Genomic DNA, 26,421 nt, shown 5'->3' on the forward strand with positions numbered 1-26,421 from the left:
ACATAAAGGCACCTAAAAAGGAGAAGATTGGAGCAGGACCTACATCAAGCTACAAGTCATCAAGAAAATCTCATCGTCAAGAAAGTCCACTTGAAGGAGGCAACTTGAAGAGCATCAAGATCCAGGAAAGTCAAGCCACCAAACCTGCAAGGAGGAAGCAATTCCATTACATTTCAAAATCTATCAAGAAAGTACATGTCCCCTTCTGAATATACATCAATGTCATTTTGCAAGGAAATCAATAAATTGGTGAGTACCAATAACTTTCTTGCATGGAAGAAGATGACTGATCTACTATTCAAGAAAAATGAACTCCTAGAGCATGTCAAAGGGAATATCATTATCCCTGCTAAGGAGCAGACTCAAGCCTTAGCCAAGTACAATAAGGATGAGACAAGAGATCAAAGGATTCTAATAGAATCAATCAAAGACTCTATCATTCCCTATGTCTCGAAGTTTGAGACATCGAAAGAAATTTATGATAAGCTAGTAGAGCTATTCTCAATATCCACAACCGGAGAAGTAATATCCTTAAGGAGTGAATTATAGAAGATGAAGATAAGAAAGGAAGTAATCACTCTCTACTTCATGAAAATCTCTTAAATGAGAGATCAACTTCAAGTGCTTGGGGAAGTCGTATCTGACAGAGAGATGACAATTGTTGTACTCAATTCTGTACTTGAGGAGTGGGGAAACTTCACATATAGCATTTATGCCAAGAAGGAAGCAACCACTCTTAGTGAAATGTGGTCTGTATGCAAAACAGAGGAAACCAAAGTTAATGAAAAAGAAGATGTGGGATCAAAGGAGCAAGCATTTACTACCATGGCCAAAAGAAAGGGTAAATTTGGCAAGTTTGGTCCACTAAGAACAAACAGCAAAGACATGTCTAAGATCCAATGTTTTGGATGCCAAGAATATGGACACTACAAAAGGAATTTCCCTAAGCTTAAGAAGGACAACAACAATAAAAGGAAGAGGGAATAAGCTCACTTGACTCAAGAGGTGAAAGAAGAAGGAAAGAAGTAAAAGAAGGAATATCCTCTAGATCTCTACTATGACTAGGTCAAAACTCTTTACTTCTATACTTATTTAAAAGTTTTGAGTATAATAGGAGCATGTAGGAACAAATTAAATTTCATGGCTAGAATCACCCTCTAGAATCTAGCAACATGATGTACATAGAGTTTTATACACTCATGTAGATGTAGAATTTATGATAAGAACAAAAATGGATAAATACAAATATCTTCTAGAATATATGAGCATGGAAGATATAGCTGAAGATATTCATATAGAAGAATCACACCTAGTATAGGACCTCATTCATGATGAAATAAAAATTAATCATGATAAGAATCTTAGAATACCTACATCATCAAAAGAAAGGAAACATTTGCAAGACAAGGATCTTTAAGATCCTATGATGGAATTGTCAAAAGAAGGTTCATGGACCAAGCAGATGTCTCATTGGGAATCCCATTCATGGGTTTCAAGAAAAGGATGATATGTAGGCAGGCTAGGATGAAGCAAGAAGGGCCACACCAAAGGATGATCAAGGAGGATCAAAATGAGGTATGTATCCATCAAAGTTTAAGTCATGTTTTCAGTTGTATATTATTAAGTCATGGGTATATTTCTATAACATGATCAACCAAGAAAGAATATATTTCACCAAGAACATGCTCAAAGGCATGTACCACAATCTGATGAAGGTCAACAAAAGAATATGCTCACATAAGGAGCATAATATTGCTGACTAAGAAGCAATAAGAAAAGATGACAGGTCTAGAAATGAGGTAATGAAGGAATTATATCACAAGAAGCATTAGATGGTTGACCTATTTATCTGAGGAGAAGCCAATGAAAAAAGAGATCAAGCATGTGAAGAACACCATGAGCACCAAGAATCACTATCAGAAAAAATGTCTTGATAAGATATCTCCCAAAAGAAGGCATGACAACTCTGATAAAAGAAGAAAGGACACTTTACGCCTTTGAAGGCCTTGGAGATACAAAAGGTTTAGACAACTTATTCTACGCTATAGATATGTTGTGATGAAGAAGCCATCCAACAAAATAAAAAGCAATATTGAAGCAATATCAGAATGAAGTCATAATGGGCTACTAGGTCAAAGAATGTAACCTATCAAGTACTATGAAGCATCCATGAGGAGAGTATTCTGAAGCATGGACAAGATGACAAAGGAGTAGCCAAGATGAAAAACCTGATAGGCACTTTCCATGAAGCAATGACATGGCAAACCAAGAAGGAAAGTGATCGATGGATGATGCCATACCAAGAAGAAGTTTGATCGAAGACTTCATGACATCAAGAAAAGAAGAAGGTCAAGCAACTGAAGGACCCACAAAGAAGAATATATTGATGAAGGAAAGAGTCCCCAGTTAAGAAGGATATCCGACAAGTCCCTGATGAAGAGGGAGTTTTTGGATCACCCCTAATTACAAAGGAGTGACAATTGTGTTTTCCATTTCATCGATCATGCACTAGACCAGGACTAACAACCATAAGTCTAGATGAAGGCCATGAATGGAAATGTAGACACAAGATAGACACAACATTCTTTTCTTCACTTGGGAAGAAAGAATGGGAGGATTAAGTAACCATCTAGCATATGATACTCTTTGAGGATGTGTAGGGCATACAAGATAAGAGTAGGCAAGAGGAGCGATATTCTTTGAGGGTTGGGAACCCAGGATAAGAATATTCCTAGAAGGTCATACTCAAAGAACACCCAGGTGGGTATGTACCTTGAGAGACAATGATGGTGTCTATAAATCATTGGTATCGCCAACATTGTAGCTCATGGTCTCGTAAAGAAATGGAGTTGTTAGACAAGGCCTTTCACTATGAAAATGTTGATGAATATGATGATAACAAATGGATTGAAAATCCAGTTTCTCTTACGTGAATTATTCAAATTCAAAATTGTCAAACACCTTGTAATATTGTATGAATACCTCCCTAGTTAATAGGGAGTGTTAAAGGAAATGTAACTAGGCTAGGTCTTCATAATTGTAATTTTGATATTTGTACTTATTCAAGAAAAGAGAAATTAGTTTTTGTATTAATTGTCAATGAGTTTCTTGCTTATTGAAAATAGGTCAAGCACATTTTGAAGTGCTTCTAGAGAGTCAAAGTCAAAATGTAATTATGATAAGACCCTTTGAGGGCATGTTACATCATGTATGACATCATACAAGGTCAAGGGAACACCTCCAAGCATGGTAAAATCCTCTCCTAGCACCAACGAAGTCTACAAGAAGCAAAACGATGGGTAAAAATTGAATTATAATGCAAACTGTAAGTTGACCTAAAAGTAGCCAGTCATGTCAGCTTAATTGGAGGGATAAACCTCTATTTATAGAGGTTGTCCACTACAAAAGATAACACACAACTTCACTTTGAAATCCGCATACAAGAGGAGGGATAAAAAGATGAAGACAAGGGTAGAAAAAGGGTAACGAAGAAAACAAGTTAAGGAGACAAAACAATGAAGGTAAGGAGACCATTTCTGAAGCAACTATAGCCACAAGTGCAAAGGAATAAAGGATAGACTATGGCCAGATCAGCAGTAAAGTTGCAGTGACATATTATTTATGGTTTGGGCTAGTAACTAGGCCTACAAAGGCCTCCTACTCCAGTGTTGAAGGTAGCCTCACAAACGAAGGGAGGAGAAACACAACCGAGGAAAGAAGAGGATTGTTTCTAGGGCTAGAAAAAGTCACACATGTGAGGTGTAGTAAGGGGATGACTTTAGCTAACAATCCTTTGTTTCGAGGAGAGATCATGCCTCCAAAAACTCATAATAGCCCATCTCCCTATTGAAAAATGAATCTAATTTGAAGATGGAGTGATGCAAGACGAAGTGCCAGAAGAAGTGTTGAAAGATGTGCTGGAAGTGACAGTGCAGAAAGAGGAAGGATTTAACTTATGCTTGGAGGATATCCTAGTCAAGGGTCTAGGGTTTGGCAGTTATTCAAATAATAAGCTTCAATAAGAGAAGTATTACAAAGGGTTTTCCTCTTAAGATTGGAGAGGGTTTGTCCCTAGCAGAGAGCCAAATTTGTGTTCTTGTTATTTTGTTTTTATAACAGTTTGATGAAGCACACACATATGCACTAATAAGAAGAAAAAGAAGAATATGCTAACAAGAAAAGTAAAAAGACTTCACAAATTGTTATCAAGTCACAGAGAATCATCACAACACTACTTTGCCCTAGATTCTCTAAACATTGTCTTCATTGCTCTAGCCTCCTTGGACATACTTATACATATCACATGGAGGATGTCGCATCCTTGTTGAGCTAAGTTTTTGGGAGATGTTTTCCTGTGATAGCACTGATTTTCTTTTATGTATACTCGATTATATCCAATCAAACTAACAAAAGGATATCCTTTATTTATCCATTCCTAGGTTAGATCTGTGGAATCAACTCGAATAATATTATTTTATTGATGGAAGTTTTGGACCAAGAATGCTATAAAAGCAAGTCTACTCCATTTGTAATGGTTGTTGAAATATTGAGTATTTGGTGTTTTGGTGCATTTTGTATTGTATATGTCTTATTTTTTGAATGGTTTGGTAATGTACCTTGGAGAATAAGGATGCTATTTATTGTTTATGCCTATTATATCTACAAACACAAACAAAAAACGAAATGTAGATATAATAGGCATAAACAATACATAGCATCCTTATTCTCCAAGGTACATCACCAAACCATTCAACAGAAACAATACAAAATGCACCAAGGTTTTTGATGATGTTGAATCTATTTCCACCATAAAAAATAAAAAAATAAAATAAAATAAAATAAAATAAATAAATAAATACAAACACTCTAATGCTCAGAAAAAATGTAAATGTACAGATTACAGCCAAAAAAACATTTGAACAAAATTGCACCCTCAGTAAAACACCTTTTAATTTTAAGTTTAATTTCAAGATATTAAATTTGAGTTGTGAACTCTTTATAATTAAAGCACCTTAAGGTTTTTTTAATGTTAAAATCTCAAAAACTCATATTATTTGAAAGAATTCCAATTAATAACTCTAAACCATACCATAATTAAACAATACCTTAGTAAATTAATATTAAAATGACCATAAAATACTACAGTAATGTATTTTACTTCCAATACTTCAAATCAGAATGAACATTGGTTACATGCTTAGTGGCGTCAATCTGGAGCACTTTCTCATGACTCCTGAATCCACAAGAATGGTCTCGATTGAACACAATAGATACAACAATTCATAGCCTTTCTCGTCATGGAGTCAGTGGAGTTGTGGTTTCTGTGTTTAACCAACAGATTGAAATAATAACCTCTGAGACTATTGATTCGTTTATCTGAGAATCAAATAATGTAGGGTTCGAAGTTGTTTACATGATATTAAATATTATTCATTGTAGTTTATCTGGGAATTGAATGATATAGTGTTCAAATATTTACATAACATTGAAGTATTATTTAGTTGCTAAATATGATATGTTTTTTTTGTCTTTTTCAGGTACTTCTTCTAAACAATTTTACTGTAAGTTTGATTCTAATCAATTTTATTCTAAGTTTGATTCCAGTTGTGATGTGATCTAATCTAAAGAATTCAAGTACCTCTCCTACATCAAAAATTCGTGAAAAAACATCATTATATTTTCTTTCAACATTTTTTTTGTTTTTAATCATACTTTTACCTAAGTGAAATAATCATAATGTATTTTTAAAATTCTTTTGGAGGCTAGGATAACACTTTCATTATAGTTATACAGTCAGTTTAGAATTTTATTTTTTTAACGATTAACCCTAGTGTTATTGCTATCCATATAGCACGGTTCAGGTTCATGCACATTACACTTCACTATTTTTCATTTTTTCTCATCCACCCCAACATCCATGGGATATCCAAAATATAGATAATTATAGTATGCAGAGATGAATTTCTGGAGAACAAAAATTCAAATATAGATAATTATAGTATGCAGAGATGAATGAATTTCTGGAGAACAAAAATTCAAATGAATACACAAAAGTGGTGCTGACAGTGACAGACAAGGGGAACCATGCCAAGTACTCTGCCTCTGAACTCCGATAGTTGACTAAATCTAGAGAAATACACATTTTCTAGTTGAAATTATTTAACAATTAAGCAAACAATGAACATTCAAGCCTTTTAGTAGTAAGGCCCGGAGATGGAGAAAGTGAAAGCATTAATTAGAGATGAAAACAATGATAATTATGTTCGGTGTTGTGCAGGTTTCAATGAATATAGATAGGTATATCCAGCGAGATTGGTAGTCGTATTCAGCGAAATCAAAATTCGTTGGATAGAGTATTTGAGTAGGTGTTATTAGTGATTTATAGCGAAGAAAAAACCATCAATATATTCCTGAATTTTATTTTTTTTTGAAAATCAAACTTTTTCTCACACCCTACATCATCTGGAGGGTTGTCACTAAAAGTGATTGTTTATTGATTTTGACATCACCAATTTTAATTCTTTCTGAGATAATGCTTTCCTTGTTGTTGATAATTTAAGGCTGATAAATTTATCAAGTTAAAGCAAACTTTTTCTCACACCCTACATCATATGGAGGGTTGTCACTAAAAGTGTTTGTTTATTGATTTTGACGTCAGCAATTTTAATGCTTTCTGAGATAATGTTTTCCTTGTTGTTGCTAATTTAAGGCTGATAAAGTTATCAAGTTGTCAAGACACTCTCATGTCTGATTTCAAGTAGTTATAGTACATGTCAACATTACCTTCTTATTATGTTTTATTTATATTGACAGATTCTTGGACATTAGAATAATTTTTTTAATGTTGGCCAGTAATCCAAATTTGGTCAAAGGCACTACTAGCTCTGCAATCACTGTTTCCAACCTTAGAAAAAAGACCACACAGATTTTCGGCCTATTGGCTGTTCTTTGCACCTTTTGGTGCAAATGCTAGTTTTATTTCTATTTACCATATAAGTTCTTTCTTTGTGCATGAATTAGTATTTATTTTTTAATAACGTTGTGTAACTCTTTGACATATTTGTCTTTTTTGGTATTTTGTAATTTTTTGGTATTTTGTAATGTTATTTTTGTTTACAACTCGGTGTTTTTTTTAAGATAAATTTAAACTATTAATTTGCAGTTTTTTTTGGTATTGTGTTTTTTATGCATTAAAAAAAATATTTAAAAATTAAAAAATTAAAATCTAGCTAATAATTATATAATCATATTAAAATGAATAAGGAAAAAAATTGCATAGGATTGACTCAACTGGAAATCGTGAGCTCCAATTTCCCATGCTTATGTACAACATAGCAAACAGAAGAGGTGAATTGAAGTGACGGATAATGAATAGTAACCATGGAGGAAAGGAAAGGGTGAAGGAATGAAAGGAACGAACATGTATTTAAATGGGCCATTATATTTTTTTAAGAGCAGAAGCGTTGTCATAACATTATGGATTGAGATAAATCTCTGCTCTACAGATAAATCTCAGGTCTCCGGAACGAACAATATTAGATGGAAGTGAATCTTCGCCATCCGCAGGTCTCCGCAACGAACAATATTAGATGGAAGTGAATCTTCGCCATCCGCATAAATGTGTTGAAAACTAAAATTCTGAAGCCTAATTCTGAATGCCCGTCAGCGAATTATAGATCTCCCGAGTTATGTTTAATTAAATAAAAGAGCGAAGTGATATTCAATTGAATCGGTTTGGATACTCGAGTAGGGAGGTTATCATTAAACCCTCCCATCACTGAACTATAATTATTTTGTCTTCACAAAAATTACATCCATCAACCACGTCTCTAGAAAATAGTAACAACAACTGTAGATTGGTTGAAATATCTAATCTGAATAAAACAGATCCACACAAGTTGTCAGAGGCGATCCATACGTTCAAGCCCTGATTTTTGCCGTGATGTCTTCCAATTTGTAGCCACTGTCGGCGAACGTAGATTTTATATCCTCGTGAGCGAATTGCATAGGATTGACTCAATTGGAAATCGTTAGCTCCAATTTCCCATGGTTATGTACAACATAGCAAACAGAAAGGGTGAATTGAAGTGACGGAGAATGAATAGTAGCGATGGAGGAAAGGAAAGGGTGGAGGAATGAAAGTAACGAACATGTATTTAAATGGCCCATTATATTTTTTTAAGAGCAGAAACGTCGTAACATTATGGTTACAGATAAATCTCAGGTCTCCAGAACGAACAATATTAGATGGAACTGAATCTTCACCATCCCCATAAATTTGTTGAAAACAAAAATTCTGAAGGCTGATTCGAATATAGAATGCCCGTCGGCGAATTATAGATGTCCCGAGTTATAATTAATTGAATAAAAGAGCGAAGTGATATTCAATTGAATCGATTTGGATACACGACAGAATTCGAACATACAGCAAGGTCTACATAATATTGTGTTTAACGCTCACAGAATCTGAAGGTTTACTAGTTTGCACTGTGGTTGCAGTATTCGTGATTAAAGCGGGCCATTAAGGTCTGTCTTTCTCTCTGAGAGGATGCCCTTTGGATTTTTTCTCCCCCAAACCGTAAGGGTTTGAAATTCGATTTCCACTTAGCTTCCCAATATTCGCGTCAGAAAACCCGCTCTCCCGCGTCAGAAAATCCGGTCCTTGCATTTTCATCCTGCTACTTCGTATAATGGTGAGTACTTTAGATCAAATTTCTCTACCTAATGACTGATTATACATTATAGGTTTGTTTCTGGAACAAGATTTTGGTGTCATGGAATTTAACTTTTCTTCAGGAATTCTGTAACCGAGTCCAATTTAGAATTTCAATTTTCAGTTGATTGGTTTATCATTAATTTTTATGTGCATTTTCAGGTTTCTTTGACAGGACATCGAGTGAATCGGGGCAGGAGAAAAGGAAAACGCACAGGTCAGAAAGGCAGGAGGAGAAACCAACGTGACTTGAAGGAGGAAGCGCCAGAGGTGAGACGGATCCATTCGAAATTTACCCTTGATAATTACCAACTCATTAAAATAAAAGAGGTGGACTGAGTGATAAATGAAACCCTGTTTGTGATTTCTATGGCTTATACCATCCTTGGCAACGTTCTTACTGTTCATATTAGTTTTGGCATTGTCATGGCTGCTCATATACATTATGTAAACGAATGATGAAATTTTTAAACTGAATGGTCCTTCAGTAATGTTAATGAATGGATGGGTTATTATGTAACTTACATCCGTTCTACTTGCTTGTCACTTCTAACAGGTAAAATGTGAGAATATCTAGCATGGCTCTCATATCCCCTAACATTGCAAAATAACTTTGGAACCCTTCGACTTTCATTAAGCATAGCTATTACTTACTTCTCTAGGGTTCTTAGCTAAATTGAGGGTGGAGTATTATACTCTGGAGTCCCTCAATATCTAATGGGTGGAGGTCTACACTGGTTTTCATTACTAAATAATAAGTTATAGTACCCTCTTGATTCCCAACATAGGGTGTGGGTACTAAAGCTGCAATTTCAGGGTGGAAACACTTTGGAATCCTTGAATTAGATAAGGATGGAGAAATTTCATCTCTGGAATCCCTTGAATGGTTGATGGGTGGAGGAGGATTTTCTATGGAATCCCGGTATAAGCTTACCTTTATAGGCAGGGTGGAAGTGGAAAAATACCTCTGGAATCCCTGGTTTGGTCCTAAGCTAGCGGGTGGCAACTGCTCTATTGGCAGACTATCAATGGTTGGGAGAAGAATTAGGGACTTGATGCTTTTACCAATCTAGGTCACTCAGAATTAAACACCTTAAAATCAAGGTTTTCCTTCTGGGTTTAGTAGGGGGGTGGTCTAATGGATTTTGAATCTGTATATTTACCAATATACCTCTACATAATGATGCAAGGTCTTAACAAGTTTGGGTCATCAGGCACTGTAGCAGACCTTGTAAAATTAGGGAGGGAATTCTCTTACTGTCTCAAATATAATCTTTGAGTGTGATAGGAAGAATACATCAAAATTATTTAAAGGTACATTGCTATCTTTTGTACATTAATTGTGACCTAATATAACTCTGTTTTGGGCAATTTACAGCTCTGAGATTTAGTTACAATTGTTCTACTAACATGTGTTATTTCTAATGATTGTGCAATTATTAATCTCCCGACATATAAGTATACAGTGGAAAAGAAAAAGACTCATGCTGAATCAATTATTGTGGTTATAGATTGGGCTTTTCCAGATATATAGCAAGAGAGAACACGTGATAGCAAGTGATTCTTGCAACTTGGAATTATGAAGTCACCCACTAGTATTGCACAGTCTCAATGTGTTAATATGATCAACGAAAGAAACACAAGAAAGCTGCTATCACACATAGGTAGTTGACAAGTATTGTTTCAAACTTCTAAAAATGTTGTTACCTTTTAATACATTGCTACATCATGAACTTTCAGCAATAGTTGTAGCAATTGCATTATTATAACAGGTTTCTATATCCTCTGTTTAAATTCTTGTATATACAACTTCAATATAAGAATTTGGGTAATGATGCAAGTTGTTTTATTACTACTACAAATTGTTGGAATAAAACCCAATATGTTGTAAAGTTTAAGCCTATAAGAATCTCGGGTATTACCTATATGGTGACTACTACTCAATGGTTGATGCTATGACATCTAGATAAGTATGAATAATTTCAAAGTTTATGTGTGTGCCTTTCATATTGATTGGTGGATTTATGCACCAAAGTTATATTAGTGCTAGGATTCGATCTGCATGTCAAGGATGTATAGATTTACTTATAGGCAATCCCTTTGACATATTTGATAATATGCTACAGTTGTGTGAATGTTTTGTGTATTGATGGTCTATCTATTATTTTCCTCATTGTCATATGGTTCAAACATGGTTAGATTTTCTTTAACAAGTTTACATATGATGGAGATCATTATCTTCATTGCTCTAGCCTCCTTGGACATATGTTATACATATCACATGGAGGATGTCTCATCTTTGTTGAGCTGAGTTTTTGGGAGATGTTTTCATGTGACGACACTAATTTTATTTTATGTATACTCGATTATATCCAATCAAGCTAATAAAAGGATATCCTTTATTTATCCATTCCTAGGATAGATCTCAGGAATAAACTCCAATAATACTATTTTATTGATGGAAGGTTTGAACCAAGAACGCTATAAAAGCAGGTCTACTCCATTTGTAATGGTTGTTGAAAGATTGAGTATTGGAGGTTTTGGTGCATGTTGTATTGTATCTGTCTTAGTTGTTGAATGGTTTGGTAATGTACCTTCGAGAATAAGGATGCTATCTACTGTTTATGCTTATTATATCTACAAATACAAACAAACAATGAAATGTAGATATAATAGGCATAAACAATACATAGCATCCTTATTCTCCAAGGTACATCACTAAACCATTCAACAACTAAGACAGATACAATACAAAATGCACCAGGTTTTTGATGATGCTGAATCTATTTCCACCACAAAAACAAATAATAAAAACACACTGATGCTTAGAGAAAATGTAGATGTACAAATTGTAGAGAAAAATAACATTTTGAACAAAATTGTGGCCTCACTAAAACACCACCTAATTATAAGCTTAAACTGTGAACTCTCTACAGTTAAACTACATTAAGATTTTTCAAGATATCAAATTTGAACTATGAGCTCTTTATAATTAGAGTTACTTCGGGTCTTTTTGAATGTTAAATTCTCAAAAACTCATATTATTTAAAATAATTCTAGTTAATAACTATAAAACATACCATTCCCGGATGCGGGTGATTGTTAGTTACAAGGGTACGTTGGAGGTGCGCAAGATGGGCAAGTGGCAGCCCATCTGCATGAAGCATATGACTCTTGGCATGGATGACAAGCCTCGCACATATGCATTTAAGGCAGCATTAACTCTGCCCACCCTGTTTTTGGTCATAGGCACGATGGCGCTCCGTCTCATTCTCATTGCTGCTGTTCTTTGGTTTGCTTTCGGCTCAGTCCAGGTCGCGGTCTTGGGCTTCTCTCCAAGCGAAAGTCTGCCTGCCTGCTCCCTTTCGGCACTGGTGAATGCCGAGAATTCTTCCCGGTTGGTCTTGCTCTGCAGAGCTTTTTACGCCTTCATCTTCTCCGGCCTCCCTTCAGCTCCTATTCCTAAAGCCTTCTGCTTTTCACGGGCTCAGTTTCCTGCTCTCTCAGTGATTTCGTCCCACAGTCGATCATCCGCCTTCCCTCCTCCGTTTAATTGTTCCCATCCCATAATCATGCCGAAAGAAAGGCTGAGAATGATCAGCAGGCGCGGCGGTTCACGTGGTCGAGCCACCGCCCAACATACCTCCACCTCTCTGGACCCCTCTGAAGATGCGTCAGCCTACCCAGCAACCAGAAGTGGCAGAGGCCGAGGTCGAGGGCAGGATAGAGGTGAAGCCTGTCTGCATCATGTGCATCCCACTGCCCACTATCGCATTCCCTGTTCACTGGAAAATTCCTCTTTCATCGTATCTGTAACCATCGAAAGATGTGAGCACAACTCGGGTCTGGGTGCTGTTCATCAGAGGGCTACGGAGGAACAGAAGGTGGCAAGTCAAACTGCCACCCCGCGCCAAGGCACCGGAAGCATGCCCACCACGCACTCTGAGGCCAATGTCGGCCCAAGCACGAGAGGAGAGCCTTCCAGCTCTGCAATCCGCTCCTCTGACTCCATGGACTCCGGTCATTTTGGGTGCAGGGTTATAGAGGAACAACCATCCACTTCAGATGAAGATTGAGACAGTCAGCGCCTCTGGTTCTATGGTTTTGCCTCCGAAGTTAAAGCTCTCCTCCTTTTTGATCCACAGGGTTCATGCCTGTCTCAGGCTTTTGTTTATGACACAGGTCAGGGTCTTTTTATGCTTATATCTATGTAAAAATCGATCCTTGAAACAACAGTGTTTCACTCAGTCCGATATCGCTGTTTGGGTCAGTTTTTGTGTCTGTCTGGTATGTTCAATGTTCCTGGAAATTATTCTCACTGATGTAAGTCATTTTGATGGTTCTACAGTCAGGATGTCAAGTTTTTGCTATATGCCAACCTCATGGCATGAAATCTCGAGGCCAGCCTCGCTGTAACTTTTTTGTATGAATATAGGAGTAGACTAATTGAGAAAAAAAAACTATAAAACATATCATAATTAAAGAATGCCTTAGTAAATTAATATTAAAAGGACCATAAAATATTACAGTAATGTATTTTACTTCCAATACTTCAAATCAGAATGAACATTGGTTACAACCCTGGTGGCGTAAATTTGGAGCACTTTCTCATGACTCCTGAATCCACAAGAATGGTCTTGATCGAACAAAGTAGATACAATGATTCATAGCCTTTCCAGTCATGGAGTCGGTGGAGTTGTGGTTTGTCTGTTTGATCAAGGGACTGAAATAATAACCTCCAAGACTACCGATTCACTGTAGTTTACTTGAGAATCGAATGATGTAGGGTTCAAAGTTGTTTACATGATATTAAATATTATTCATTGTAGTTTACTTGGAAATTGAATGATGTAGTGTTCAAATCTTTACATAACATTGAAGTATTATTTAATTACTAACTATGATATGTTTTTTTTTGTCTGTTTCAGGTACTTCTTCTAATCAATTTTATTGTAAGTTTGATTCTAATCAATTTTATTCCAAGTTTGATTGCATCTGTGATGTGATCTAATATACAAAATTCAAGTACCTCTCCTACATCAAAAATTTGTGAGAAAATCATCATTCAACTAATTTTTTTTAAATCATACTTTTACCTGAGTAAAAGAATAATAATGTATTTTTAAAAGTATTTTGGAGACTAGGATAACACTTTCATTATAGTTATATGCTCTAGCTCAAAATTCTATTTTTTTAACGATTAACCCTAGTGTTATTTCTATCCATATAGCACGGTTCAGGTTCATGCACATTACACTTCACTATTTTTCATTTTTTCTCATCGAGCTCAACATCCATGGGACATGCAAAATATAGATAATTATAGTATGCAGAGATGAATTTATGGAAAACAAAATTTCAAATGAATACACAAAAGTGGCGCTGACAGTGACAAACAAGGGGAACCATGCTAGGTACTATGCTTCCGAACTCAGATAGTTGACTAAATCTAGAAAAATACACATCTTTTGGTTGAAATTATTCAACAATTAAGAAAACAATGAACCTTCAAGCCTTTTAATAGTAAGGTGGAGAGATGGAGAAAGCACAAGCATTAATTAGAGATGAAAACGATGATAAACATGTTCGTTGTTGTGCAGGTTTCAATGAATACTGATAGGTATATCCAGCGAGATTAGCAGTCTTATCCATCGAAATCAAAAGTGTTTGGATAGAGTATTTGAATAGGTGTTATTAGTGACCATCAATATATTCTGGATTTTTTTAAAATCAAACTTTTTCTCATGCCCTACATCATGCGGAGGGTTGTCACTAAAAGTGTTAGTTTATTGATTTTGACATCAACAATTTTAATGCTTTCCGAAATAATGTTTTCTTTGTTGCTGCTAATTTAAGGCTGATAAATTTATGAAGCTATCCAGGTGCTCTCATGTCTGATTCCAAGTAGTTATAGTATGTGTCAACATTATCTTCTTATTATGTTCTATTTATATTGGCAGATTCTTGGTTCATTTCTTTATGGACGTTAGAATAATTTTCTTAATGTTTGTGAGTGATCCAAAGGCACTGCTAGGTCTGCAATCACTGTTTCCAACCTTAGAAAAAAACCACATAGATTATCGGCGGTTCTTTGCACCTCCTGGTGCAAATGCTAGTTTTATTTCTCTGTACCATATAAGTTCGTTCGTCATGAGTTAGTACACTTGTTTTTTAATAACTTCGTTTAACTCTTTGATGTATTTTTTTTATTGGTATTTTTTTAATTTTATTTTTGTTTACAACTCATTATTTTTTTCAAGAAAGGTAAGTTTAAATTATTAATTTGTAGTTTTTTTTGGTATTTTATTTTTTTATGCATTAAAAAAAATATTAAAAAAATGAAATCTAGCTAATAATTATATAATCATATTAAAATGAATAATAAAAAATTTTGAATAGTTAAAGTGTTATTTCTTTTTTAATTACACCGTAAGGCGTTCCCCTTTGAAATCAACTCCCCTCTTGCCTTACGTGTCTTGCTATGATCCCTCTGACTTGATGTTAGACGATTAAAATGTTTTCCACCATTAGATTAAAGTTATAGTTATAATTGAAACTATAATTATCTTACCTCTTTCGTAGGTTTCCTGAAACACTATTATACCATCCATGTCCGCTCTAAGATGTCTTATGTGAATGGCACAGACTTATGTCATCCCAGATATTGCTTAAATCTACAGGCCACTGTGCATGCCCTGTGGAGTAGGAAAAATATTGAACTTGTGGGTGTCTTCTGGATTTGGTTTATAGGATTTCGTTGGAATTCCTTTTCTCTTGCAGGTGAAACTCACATAGCCTTGGAGGAATAATTTCATCCTATGCCTGTGACCCTATTTTGGTGTATTTGGAGCCTTAAGGATGTCGAATAAGTTAAGTTCTGGTTTTGAGATCTCATCAACGATTTGTTTACTCGGGTAAGTTCATTGTTTTGTACATCCTCTTTTGGGTTTTTAACTGATTACTCTAGATTTTCCTCGATTAATCTGACCTGACCTATGGAATGCTCATGAATGGTTCTTGTTTCTACTCAGTTCAAACACTGGAGCAGGTCTAGTGCCCAAAGCCTCAACACAAGTGGGCATCTTAACCGTGCTTGGAGTCAACCCTCTAGCATTTTTCTTCATCCGAGCATGAGTATCAACATGGGGTTTTGTACACATGTTTTCTTCATCCAAGGTTTCATTCTGCACATAAGCTATTTGTTGCAAGTGATGTTGACAGTCCAGAGCAGGCCAAATTCATTCTCTTTAGAGGTTGAATTTTCCAAATCTATATAAATGGCATCTTTTTGACAGATCATGGGAAGAGATACTATTGTTTATTAAGGTTTAGTGATGGGCTGGATGCATTGAATATGAACATTAGCAAGCATACAGACGTTGATTCAATTTACACCTTGAAATTGGGAATTGCAAACTGCAGGTTGCATATCTATAATTGATACCTTGCAATTTGTATAAACTCATATAGAAACTGTAACTTTTTAGTTTAGAAGCCTCGAAGTGTGAAGGTTCATCTCTACACCATCAAGGTGAATTATCAAATCAAGTTTATTTGGGTCTAAGCTTGTGTACGGTTTCTCTAACCAATGCATGTTGGAGAAAGGGACTTAAATTCTAATTCACATTTTATAACGATCACATCTCTGCCAAATGACAAAATTATGAAGTAATATGGACTTTACAAAGAAGATACAAATTTCATTGATCCCTAGACATGGAGACTAGCTAGCATACCTTTCCGTTCATGGAATTTTTGGTCTGGTTTTGAGATCTCATCAGCGATTTGGTTACTCGGATAAGTTCATTGTTTTATACATCCTCTTCTTGGTTTTTAACTGATTACTCTAGATTTTCCTCGATTAATCTGACCTGACCTATGGAATGCTCACGAATGGTTCTCATTTCTGCTCAGTTCAAAAGCTGGAGCAGGTCTAGTGCCCAGAGGCTCAACACTGATGGGCATCTTAACCGTGCTTGGAGTCAACCGTCTAGCATTGTTCTTAATCTGAGCATGAGTATCGACTTGGGGTTGTGTACATAGGTTTTCTTTAGTCTAGGGTTTCATTCTGCATAGAGGTTATTTGTTACAGGTGATGTTCACAGTCCAAGGTAAGCCAAATTCATTCTCTTTAGAGGTTGAATTGTCCAGATCTATGTAAATTGCGTCTTTTTGACAGATCATGGGAAGAGATCCTATTGTTTATTAAGGTTTAGATGATGGGCTTGATGCATTGAATATGAACATTAGCAAGCATACAAATGCTGATTCAATTTACACCTTGAAATTGGGAATTTCAAACTCCAGGTTTCATATCTATAATTGATACCTTGCAATTTGCATAAACTCATATAGATTATTCAACTTCTCAGTTTAGAAGCCTGGAAGTGCGAAGGTTCATCTCTGCACCTTCTAGGTGAATTATCAAACCAGGTTTAGATGGGTCTAAGCTTGTGTACGATTTCTCTAACCAGTGCATGTTGGAGAAAGGGACTTAAATTCTAATTCAAATTTTAAAACAACCACATCTCTGCCAAATGACAAAATTATGAAGTAATATGAACTTTACAAAGAAGATATAAATTTCATTGATTCCTAGACATGGAGATTAGCTAGCATACCTTTTCGTTCAAGGAATTTGCGCATGTATCACTATGATACTCAAGAAGCCCAATTTCAAGTAATCATCTGAGTCTTGGCAATGTGGTATTAAGGGCAGAAACTATTGACGTGGGAGGAGACTTCAAATCAATTTTGACAATCCTTTTATAAGTATCAGAGTGCTTCTTTGCTTCAAATGTTGGAAACCATAGAGAAACTCGTAACAGAGTACTCACAAGCTCCAAATGTCAACTACAATGTTGTGTTCCTTATTTTCAACCTTTTCTAGGGGTAAATAATCCAAGGTTCCACACATGGTACACCTTCTACTAAAGGTATGCACAGATCATCCAAAATCTGCAATTTTCAGTTCACCCTTAGAGCCCATCGGCAAATTCTCTGACTTGATATCCCTGTGTATCACATGCTTTTCATGGCAGTAAAGCAGCCCTGGGAAACATACACTCCAGACTTGAGCATTGACTTGAAGAAGCATCACATTCCAACGACATTTCTTGACAAGTTTGCTTTCTAGACTGTGAAGTCACTTAGATTTCCAATGGATGTGTTCTTTCAGGTGAGAATCTAAATTTATTTGATTCCCTAGTTAAAAAATTTCCTTTAATTTCAACTCACTACACATTGAGTGACTTCCCGGAGGTTGAACAAAGCTTGTAAAGCATTAGTGTAAGCAAGGTTTAGGTGTCTCTCTCCAAAATGATTTTACATTAGTGTTTGTTTGTGGTTGTAAATTTGGTTGGTAATATGTTTCTAAAAGTTGGGGAAGTGTTTATCAAGCAATAAAATATTGCTGGATTTGTTTTGCTATCATTAATTAGACTGAACTTTATCTAGTGATACATTTTTGGAGATTGTTGTGCTCTACAGCATCTTCCCACACCAGGAGCGGTGCTTGGCAACAAGTTAATATTAATGTTAATGAAATGGAGCACCATCCTAGTGTGATGCAGTGAGAGTAGGTAAGTATTACTGCTCATGTTGTTTTTATAGATTTTATATTCCCCTGTTTGAAGACAGAGGGAAGACTTGACAAAAATCACAAGATTTTGTTTTTTTTTTTTTCATTTTATGGTTGATGTTTAATTTAGCATTCATGATTGTACGTGTTTTTATTTAGTATTTTCATCTGGGCCTCAATTTGAAAAGTCATTTTATGGTTGATGTTTAATTTAACATTCATGATTGTACATGTTTTTCTTTAGTATTTTCTTCTAGGCCTCAATTTGAAAAGAATTTCCACTAACACTCCATGTCCTATGCAGCGGCGATATGGTTGTAGGGCCATGATGATGAAGAAGAAGCTATCCACTCCTACACTAAATTTCTCAAGGAACTGGACAAAGGAAACATTCCAAACATGCCAACCCCTGCCAAAGCTATAGATTATTGGAGGCTTCCCAAGGATTCAACTCTCAGAGATGTGGTTGTGGTAATTAGGGCTGATGAGGTGCACCATCGCGACTTCAACCACTTTGCATCAGTAAGCAGTCTTTCCCATTTTTCTGTTCATATCATTTAGCGTTTAGGGTTAGGCCTCTAGGGCTTATCCCATGATACTGTTAGTTTCATCTAGGATTTAGGGTTTAAGGGTCATGGTTTATCACATTTTCTGTTAGTTTCATTTAAGGTTTAGGGCTCAAGCTAACCCTTATCCAATTTTTCTGTTTCTTTCATGAGGGCATATCTTGGCATTCTATTTCTATTTCATTTAGACCCTAATTGCCTCAACAATGTGATTTCAATGAAGCATTTTTATTCGGTCTTTTCACTCTGTTTCAGTTTAACTTCATTCACTACCTATTTCTTTGTTATCAGCTAATCATTTGTTGTGTCATGTTTATGATTTTGTAGGATATTCATTGCCAAGGAAAAGAACTGAGGGAAGCTGTAGCTCCAATTGGTTACCATTAAACTCAGGGCTCTATATTTTTGCATGAAAATGTGCTTTTATGTTAAGCCGCAGCGGAACTATTCAACCCATGTCTATATACATATTGCATTAACTATTACCGTATGTATTAGAATTTGGTACCATAGAATATATGGATATGATAGGACAGGTTTGAAATTAGAGGGATAATGAACCGCTTTTTCCCTTATCTTTACGGTGGAGTGTTTTAACTGTGAAATGTAGACCCTATCATTCCATTTCCATTAAAAGTAGAAACGTGTTATACATATTTTAAAAAATATTGTGTTGTACTGTGTTATGTTTGAGTATATATAGATGTCTGAAGAATACAGAGCTTCAGCTTATGGCACATATTAGCAAAATTTTCAAGTTAATCTTCTAGACAAGATCAACTTTCTGCCATTAAAGGATTCATGTAGCCCAAATGTATAAAACACACATATTCACACATATTCTCAGGGTAATTTACCTGAGTGTAACTCGATTCTATATTTTAGAATATTCAATGTAACTCAGATTTCCAAAATCTTTTAGAATCTATTTGCAATGCATAACATAAGGAAGGAGCCTCTGGACTCTATATTCCATTCTACGTAACTCATATTTCCAAACTATTTTAGAATCTACTTGGAATTGCCTAACTTAAGGAGTACAACTGTGTGTCAAATCATAATATTCTTAAATTGTGTGTTGAAAAATTATGTTCTTTCTCCTTTGATTAGGAAGTAACAGAGTAAAAAAATTGAACATCGAATAGATTTGTAGGAATGTTATTATCTCCTTGATAATTGTATGTAAAAAGAAGATTTTTCTCCTTGACAATTTGCAATTGAAAAAATCAATGGTGGCAATTTTTCAATATGTGGCGGCAATGGAGGATAGAAGTACTCTAGAGATCATGCATTGAATATGAATATTAGCAAGAATAAAAATGTAGATTCAATTTACACCTTGAAATTGGGAATTACAAACTCCAAGTTGCATATCTATAATTGATACCTTATAATTTGTATAAACTCATATAAATTCTGCAACTTTTCAGTGTAGTAGCCTCGAAGTGGGAAGGTTCATCTCTGCACCATCAAGGTGAAATATCAAACAAGGTTTAGATGGGTCTGAGCTTGTGTACGGTTTCTCTAACCAGTGCATGTTGGAGAAAGGGACTTAAATTCTAATTCAAATTTTAAAACGACCACATCTCTACCAAATAACAAAATTATGGAGTAATATGGAATTTACAAAGAAGATACAAATTTCATTGATCCCTAGTGTTGAGGGACTAAGTCCCCTAGGGCTTTGGGTCAACACCCTAGCAGAGCGAGGGGTTATCTACAGTAAAAAACAAGCATTCCACGCAAACATGATACTTAAATAAGCAAACTATGCGAAGAGAGGTGCACCTAGGGGTCCTTCGTTCGGGTAGATCCAGCCAGGGTCCAAACGCTCTTGGAGTTCCTCTCGATCCTTAAACCTGCAAAACAACCAATTCAAATAAGCATAGCAATATATGGACAAAGTATCATATGGAAATCAACTTCATAACTTATTGAAAGATGGTTAATTATACATTGAAACAATTATTCATATGTAAACCATAACAAGAACATCATATGCATAAAGAAGATTGATTTCGGGAACAAGACAAAATGTTTCTCTATTGCAGATAACTAAAACAAAGCAAGGAATGATATCAGCTGAATCTTCCCCTTGCTGGCTCCAAGCAGAACCATCCTCCGGGTCCGTCCAATCCCAAGTCTTCAAAAGGCTCCTTTCATGACTCACATAAGGATATCTCAACTAGTGAAATGACATCAAAACTCAAGGAAACAAGGGTTTCCGTAGATGGGGGAAGTGCTGGAAGCACAGGGATCTTCAGACTTGATCAGGGATAATCTCAGCAGAGTAATTCTCTCTCTTCTCTCCTCCTTTAGGCCTTCCCATTGAAGCCTTTTTATACTTCTCCCAAAGTAGTTTTTTAGTTGGGAATTCGTTGGGAACAGTTGGGGCCACAGGCACTAATAGGTAATCAACAGGTAAAACCCGTGATCTTCACCTGAAATTAAGGAGATTTAATTTTTTTAAGTGTTTTAAGACATATACATGGGTTGGGTATACACTGACCTGCGTACAGACACGTTTAGCTCAGGGCAATGTCACGTACAGGAAGTAAAACACTGTTTTTTAAGTATTTAGACCAAGTCTAGAAGGAGGGGTTGCCCTGGGCCATAAATGTAGCATCAAAAATATCAAGAGTGAGATTTTGAGCTATAACACCTAGACATGGAGATTAGCTAGCATACCTTTTCATTCAGTGAATTTGCGCATATATCACTGTGATACTCAAGCAACCCAATTTCAAGTAATCAACTGAGTCTTGGCAATGGGGTATTAAGGGCTTCTCATAGCTTCAATGGAAGAACCATCAGTGCCAGTATCACAACAAAAGAAAAGAGGGATATCGCTTTCAGGAGGAAAAAGGATCACTATGCTCTTTTGCGTGTCATGCCTCCCACAATGATATCAGGGTTGCATATAGAAGACTGGCACTGAAATACCTCCCTAATGTCATGCCTCTGCACCAGCTTGAGATAACCACTAACCTTTTTTCTAAGATAAATGAGGCTTATGATACTCTGTCTGATCCACAAAAGAGAAAATCATATGATTATCTGGACTTCATACCCAAGTTTGACACTGCTAGGGCTGAAGCATCCCCATTCAAGTACATATATCTCCCCTGTGACCGTGACACACATGAGATCCCCTCTGGTAGTTGGAATATTAGGAAGTTGACTCCACTGGTCTCTTACAGGGTCATAGACTATAGCTATGTCTAGGTACGAGTTATTTGTACCATACCCTCCGACCATGTAAATCTTTTGATAAGATAAAGACAAGTTTTTTTTCCAAAATATAAACACTAAGGGTGAATGAAATCATAGCTACACATGCATAATATACTTTTTTCTTGTAAGACCAAGCATCAAATAGTTTTTAGGGGTCGGGGATTGTCACATGGACTATAAATTGGTCAACAGAGAACCAAAGTGATCCAAAGGATTAATCAACCTCCAAATTGTTCTGGTTTATTCCATTATCTGTTCTTACTAGTGGAATCATAAAATGAAGTGTCAGGGTGTATTGATGGCAATTCCCTGACAGGAAGCAAAGAACACAACCAACTTTGAGATGCAACTCTCTCACTTTTAAGAGCTCTTTCTCTCCCAAATATAGTAAGGCTATTCGACTATAGAAAAAATTTAGGGTCATTAGTAAACATTGGTAACTAAAAATACTAATATGCAATAAATCATTTCCAAAATATATCAACTTCATTTTTGAAAGAATTTCTGTATGGTATTTACACGACAGGAAATGTTAATATACTGTCATGTGGGTGTAATGGTGCATTGGATCCACTGAATATGGATTTCAGTAAGAGTTGTTCCAAATACTAATATGCAATAAATCATTTCCAAAATATATCAACTTCATTTTTGAAAGAACTTTTGTATGGTATTTACACTACATAAAATGTTAATATACTATCATGTGGGTGTAATGGTGCATTGGATCCATTAAATATGGATTTCAGTAAGAGTTGTTCCAAATACTAATATCCAATAAATCATTTCCAAAATATATCAACTTCATTTTTGAAAGAATTTCTGTATGGTATTTACACTACAAGAAATGTTAATATACTATCATGTGGGTGTAATGGTGCATTGGATCCACTGAATATGGATTTCAGTAAGAGTTGTTCCAAATACTATCATGTGAGTGTAGCATTGGATGCTTAGTAAGACTTATTTCAAACCTAGTCTCATGTTTACCTACAGGTTGGAATGTTGAATTCTGCATATCTATATTTGATACTATTTGTGGCAATCAGATATGCAATTTTAGTTTGGCAACCTAGAAGAACTTTGAAGAGTAAAAGGTTTCATATCTATATTTGATATTATTGTGTTAATTTGATATTCAATTTCAGTTTGGTAACCTAGAAGAACTTTGAAGAGAAATAGGTTTCATATTTGTGTTTGATACTATTTGTGTCAATAAAATTTTCAATTCCAGTTTGGAAACTTTGAAGAACTTTGAAGAGTAAGGGTTTAGATGATGTACTTGATGCATTTAATATGGATATTAGAAAATACCCATCCATCGCAAGGTTTAGTGTACCTAAAAATTGTAAAAATATGAAGCTCGGAGTTGCACATTTATAATTGATATCCAACATTTTGTGTAAACTCAATATTTCATTTTTCATCTTTACAATTTGGCAACATTTAAGTGACAAAGTATAGATGATGGGCTAGATTCTTCAACTTTTAAGTTTAGCAACATTGAAGTGCGAAGCTTGATCTCTACAACATCAAGGTGAATTATCAAACCAGGTTTAGATGGGTCTAAGCTTATGTACTGCCAAATGACAAAATTATGAAGTAATATGGACTTTACAAAGAAGATAAAAATTTAATTGATCCCTAGACATGGAGATTATCTAGCATACCTTTCCGTTCAGGGAATTTGTATGTGTATCACTGTGATACTCAAGCAGCCCAATTTCAAGTAACCAGTTGAGTCTTGGTAATGTGGTATTAAGGGCAGAAACTACTAGTGTGGGATGAGACTTCAAATCGATTTTGACAATTCTTTTGTAAGTATCAGAGTGCTTCTTTGCTTCAAATGGTGGAATGCCATAGAGAAACTCATAAGAGAGTACTCCCAAGCTCCAAATGTCAAATGCAGTGTTGTGTTCCTTATTTTCAACCATTTCTAGGGGTAAATAATCAAAGGTTACACACATAGTACGCCTTCTACTAAAGGTATGCACAGACCATCCAAGATCTGCAATTTTCAACTCACACTTAGAGCCCATGAGCAAATTCTCTGACTTAACGTCCTTGTGTATCACATGCTTTTCATGGAAGTAAATTAGTCATGGAAAACATACACTCCATACTTGAGCATTGACTTGAAGAAGCATCATGTTCCAACGACATTTCTTGATAGGTTTGCTTTCTGGACTGTGAAGTCACTTAGATTTCCAACTGATGTGTTCTTTCAGGTGAGAATCTAAATTTATTTGATTCACTAGCTAAAAACTTTCCTTTAATTTCAACTCACTACACATTGAGTGACTTCGTGGAGGTTGAACAAAGTTTGTAAAGCATCAGTGTAAGCAAGGTTTAGGTGTCTCTCTCTGAAACGCTTTTACATTAGTGTTTGTTTGTGGTTGCCAATTTGGCTGGTAATATGTTTCGAAAAGTTGGGGAAGTGTTTATCAAGCAATATAGTATTGCTAGATTTGTTTTTCTGTCATTAATTAGATTGAAATTTATCTGGTGATACATTTTTGGAGATTGTTGTGCTCTACAGAATCTTCCCACGCCAGGAGCGATGCTCAGCAACAAGTTTATATTAATGTTAATGAAATGGAGCATGATCCTAGTGTGTTGCAGTGAGAGTAGGTAAGTATTGCTACTCATGTTGTTTTTATAGATTTTATATTCCCCTGTTTGAAGACAGAGGGAAGTCTTGACAAAAATCAAAGGATTATGTGTTTTTTTTTGGTTCATTTTATGGTTGATGTTTAATTTAACATTCATGATTGTACATTTTTTTCTTTAGTATTTTCATCTGGGCCTCAATTTGAAAAGGATTTCCACTAACACTCATTGTCCTATGCAGCGGTGGTATGGTTGTCGAGCCATGATGCTAGAAACAGTGGTTGCTGTCCCAAGGATGGTTAGAGGAATGCTCCTCCAATGCAAGTCCCTCAGAAAATTACAACACAGTGGTGGATGGATAAAATCTCTTTTAGAAGAAGTTGAGAATGAGAGGATGCACCTCATGACATTTATGGAGGTGGAAAAACCCAAGTGGTATGAGAGGGCCTTGGTCTTTACAATGCAAGGAGTCTTCTTCAATGCATACTTCCTCATGTACATCCTTTCCCCCAAACTTGCACACAATATTGTGGGTTATCTTGAAGAAGAAGCTATGCACTCCTACACTGAATTTCTCAAGGAGCTAGACAAGGGAAACATTCCAAACGTGCCAACCCCTGTCATGGCTATAGATCACTGGAGGATTCCCAAGGATTCAAATCTCATAGATGTGGTTGTGGTAATTAGGGCTGATGAGGAACACCATCACGACTTCAACCACTTTGCATCAGTAAGCAGGCTTTCCCATTTTTATGTTCATATCATTTAGCATTTAGGGTCAAGCCTCTAGGGCTTATCCCATGATACTGCTAGTTTGATCTAAGATTTAGGGTTTAAGGGTTAGGGTTTAACATATTTTATGTTAGTTTCATTTAAGGTTTAGGGCTCAAGCTAACCCTTATCCAATTTTTATGTTTCTTTCATGAGGGCATATCTTGGCATTCTGTTTCTATTTCATTTAGACCCTAATTGCCTCAATAATGTGATTTCCGTGAAGCATTTTTATTTGGTAGTTTCACTCTATTTCAGTTTAACTTCATTCACTTACTAGATTTTTGTTGTGAGCTAATCATTTGCTGTGTCATGTTTATGATTTTGTAGGACATTCATTACGAAGGAAAAGAACTGAGGGAAGCTGCAGCTCCAATTGGTTACCATTAAACTCAGGGCTCTATATTTTTGCACGAAAATGTGCTTTTCTGTTAAGCCGCAGTGGATCTGTTCAACCCATGTCTATATACATATGGTATTTACTATTAGCATATGTATTAGAATTTGGTACCATAGAATATATGGATATCATAGGACATGTTTGAAATCAGAGGGATAATGGACCATTTTTCCCCTTATTTTTATAGTGGAGTTTTTTAACTATGAAATCTAGACCCTATCATTCCATTTCCATTAAAAGTAGAAACGTGTTATACATATTTTAAAAAATCTTGTGTTGTACTACGTTATGTTTAAGTATATATAGATGTCTGAAGAATACAGAGCTTTGGCTTATGGCACATATTAGCAAAATTTTCAAGTTAGACAAGATCAACTTTCTGCCATTACAGGATTCATCTAGCCCAAATGTATAAAACACACATATTAACACATATTCTCAGTGTAATTTACCTGAGTGTAACTCGATTCTAGATTTTAGAATATTCCATGTAACTCAGATTTCCAGAATATTTTAGAATCTATGTGCAATGCATAACTTAAGGAAG

At 35.6% G+C, this 26,421-nt stretch overlaps 1 protein-coding gene across 1 annotated transcript; it reads left to right on the forward strand.

Moving 5' to 3' along the window:
- The first annotated feature begins 17,747 nt into the window (after positions 1-17,747).
- On the forward strand, positions 17,748-26,020 carry LOC149207136 (ubiquinol oxidase 2, mitochondrial-like). The gene is made up of 4 exons (XM_089397937.1): positions 17,748-17,836; positions 24,267-24,321; positions 24,945-25,433; positions 25,805-26,020. Exons 1-4 carry the CDS (start codon positions 17,748-17,750, stop codon positions 25,862-25,864), a joined length of 693 nt encoding a protein of 230 aa, XP_089254063.1. The 3' UTR covers positions 25,865-26,020.
- The last annotated feature ends 401 nt before the right edge of the window (positions 26,021-26,421 follow it).

This window comes from Pinus tabuliformis, chromosome 1_2 (genome assembly GCF_031772625.1).
Source record: "Pinus tabuliformis cultivar Carrire ecotype Pingquan chromosome 1_2, CPIR1, whole genome shotgun sequence".
Taxonomy (NCBI): Eukaryota; Viridiplantae; Streptophyta; class Pinopsida; order Pinales; family Pinaceae; genus Pinus; species Pinus tabuliformis.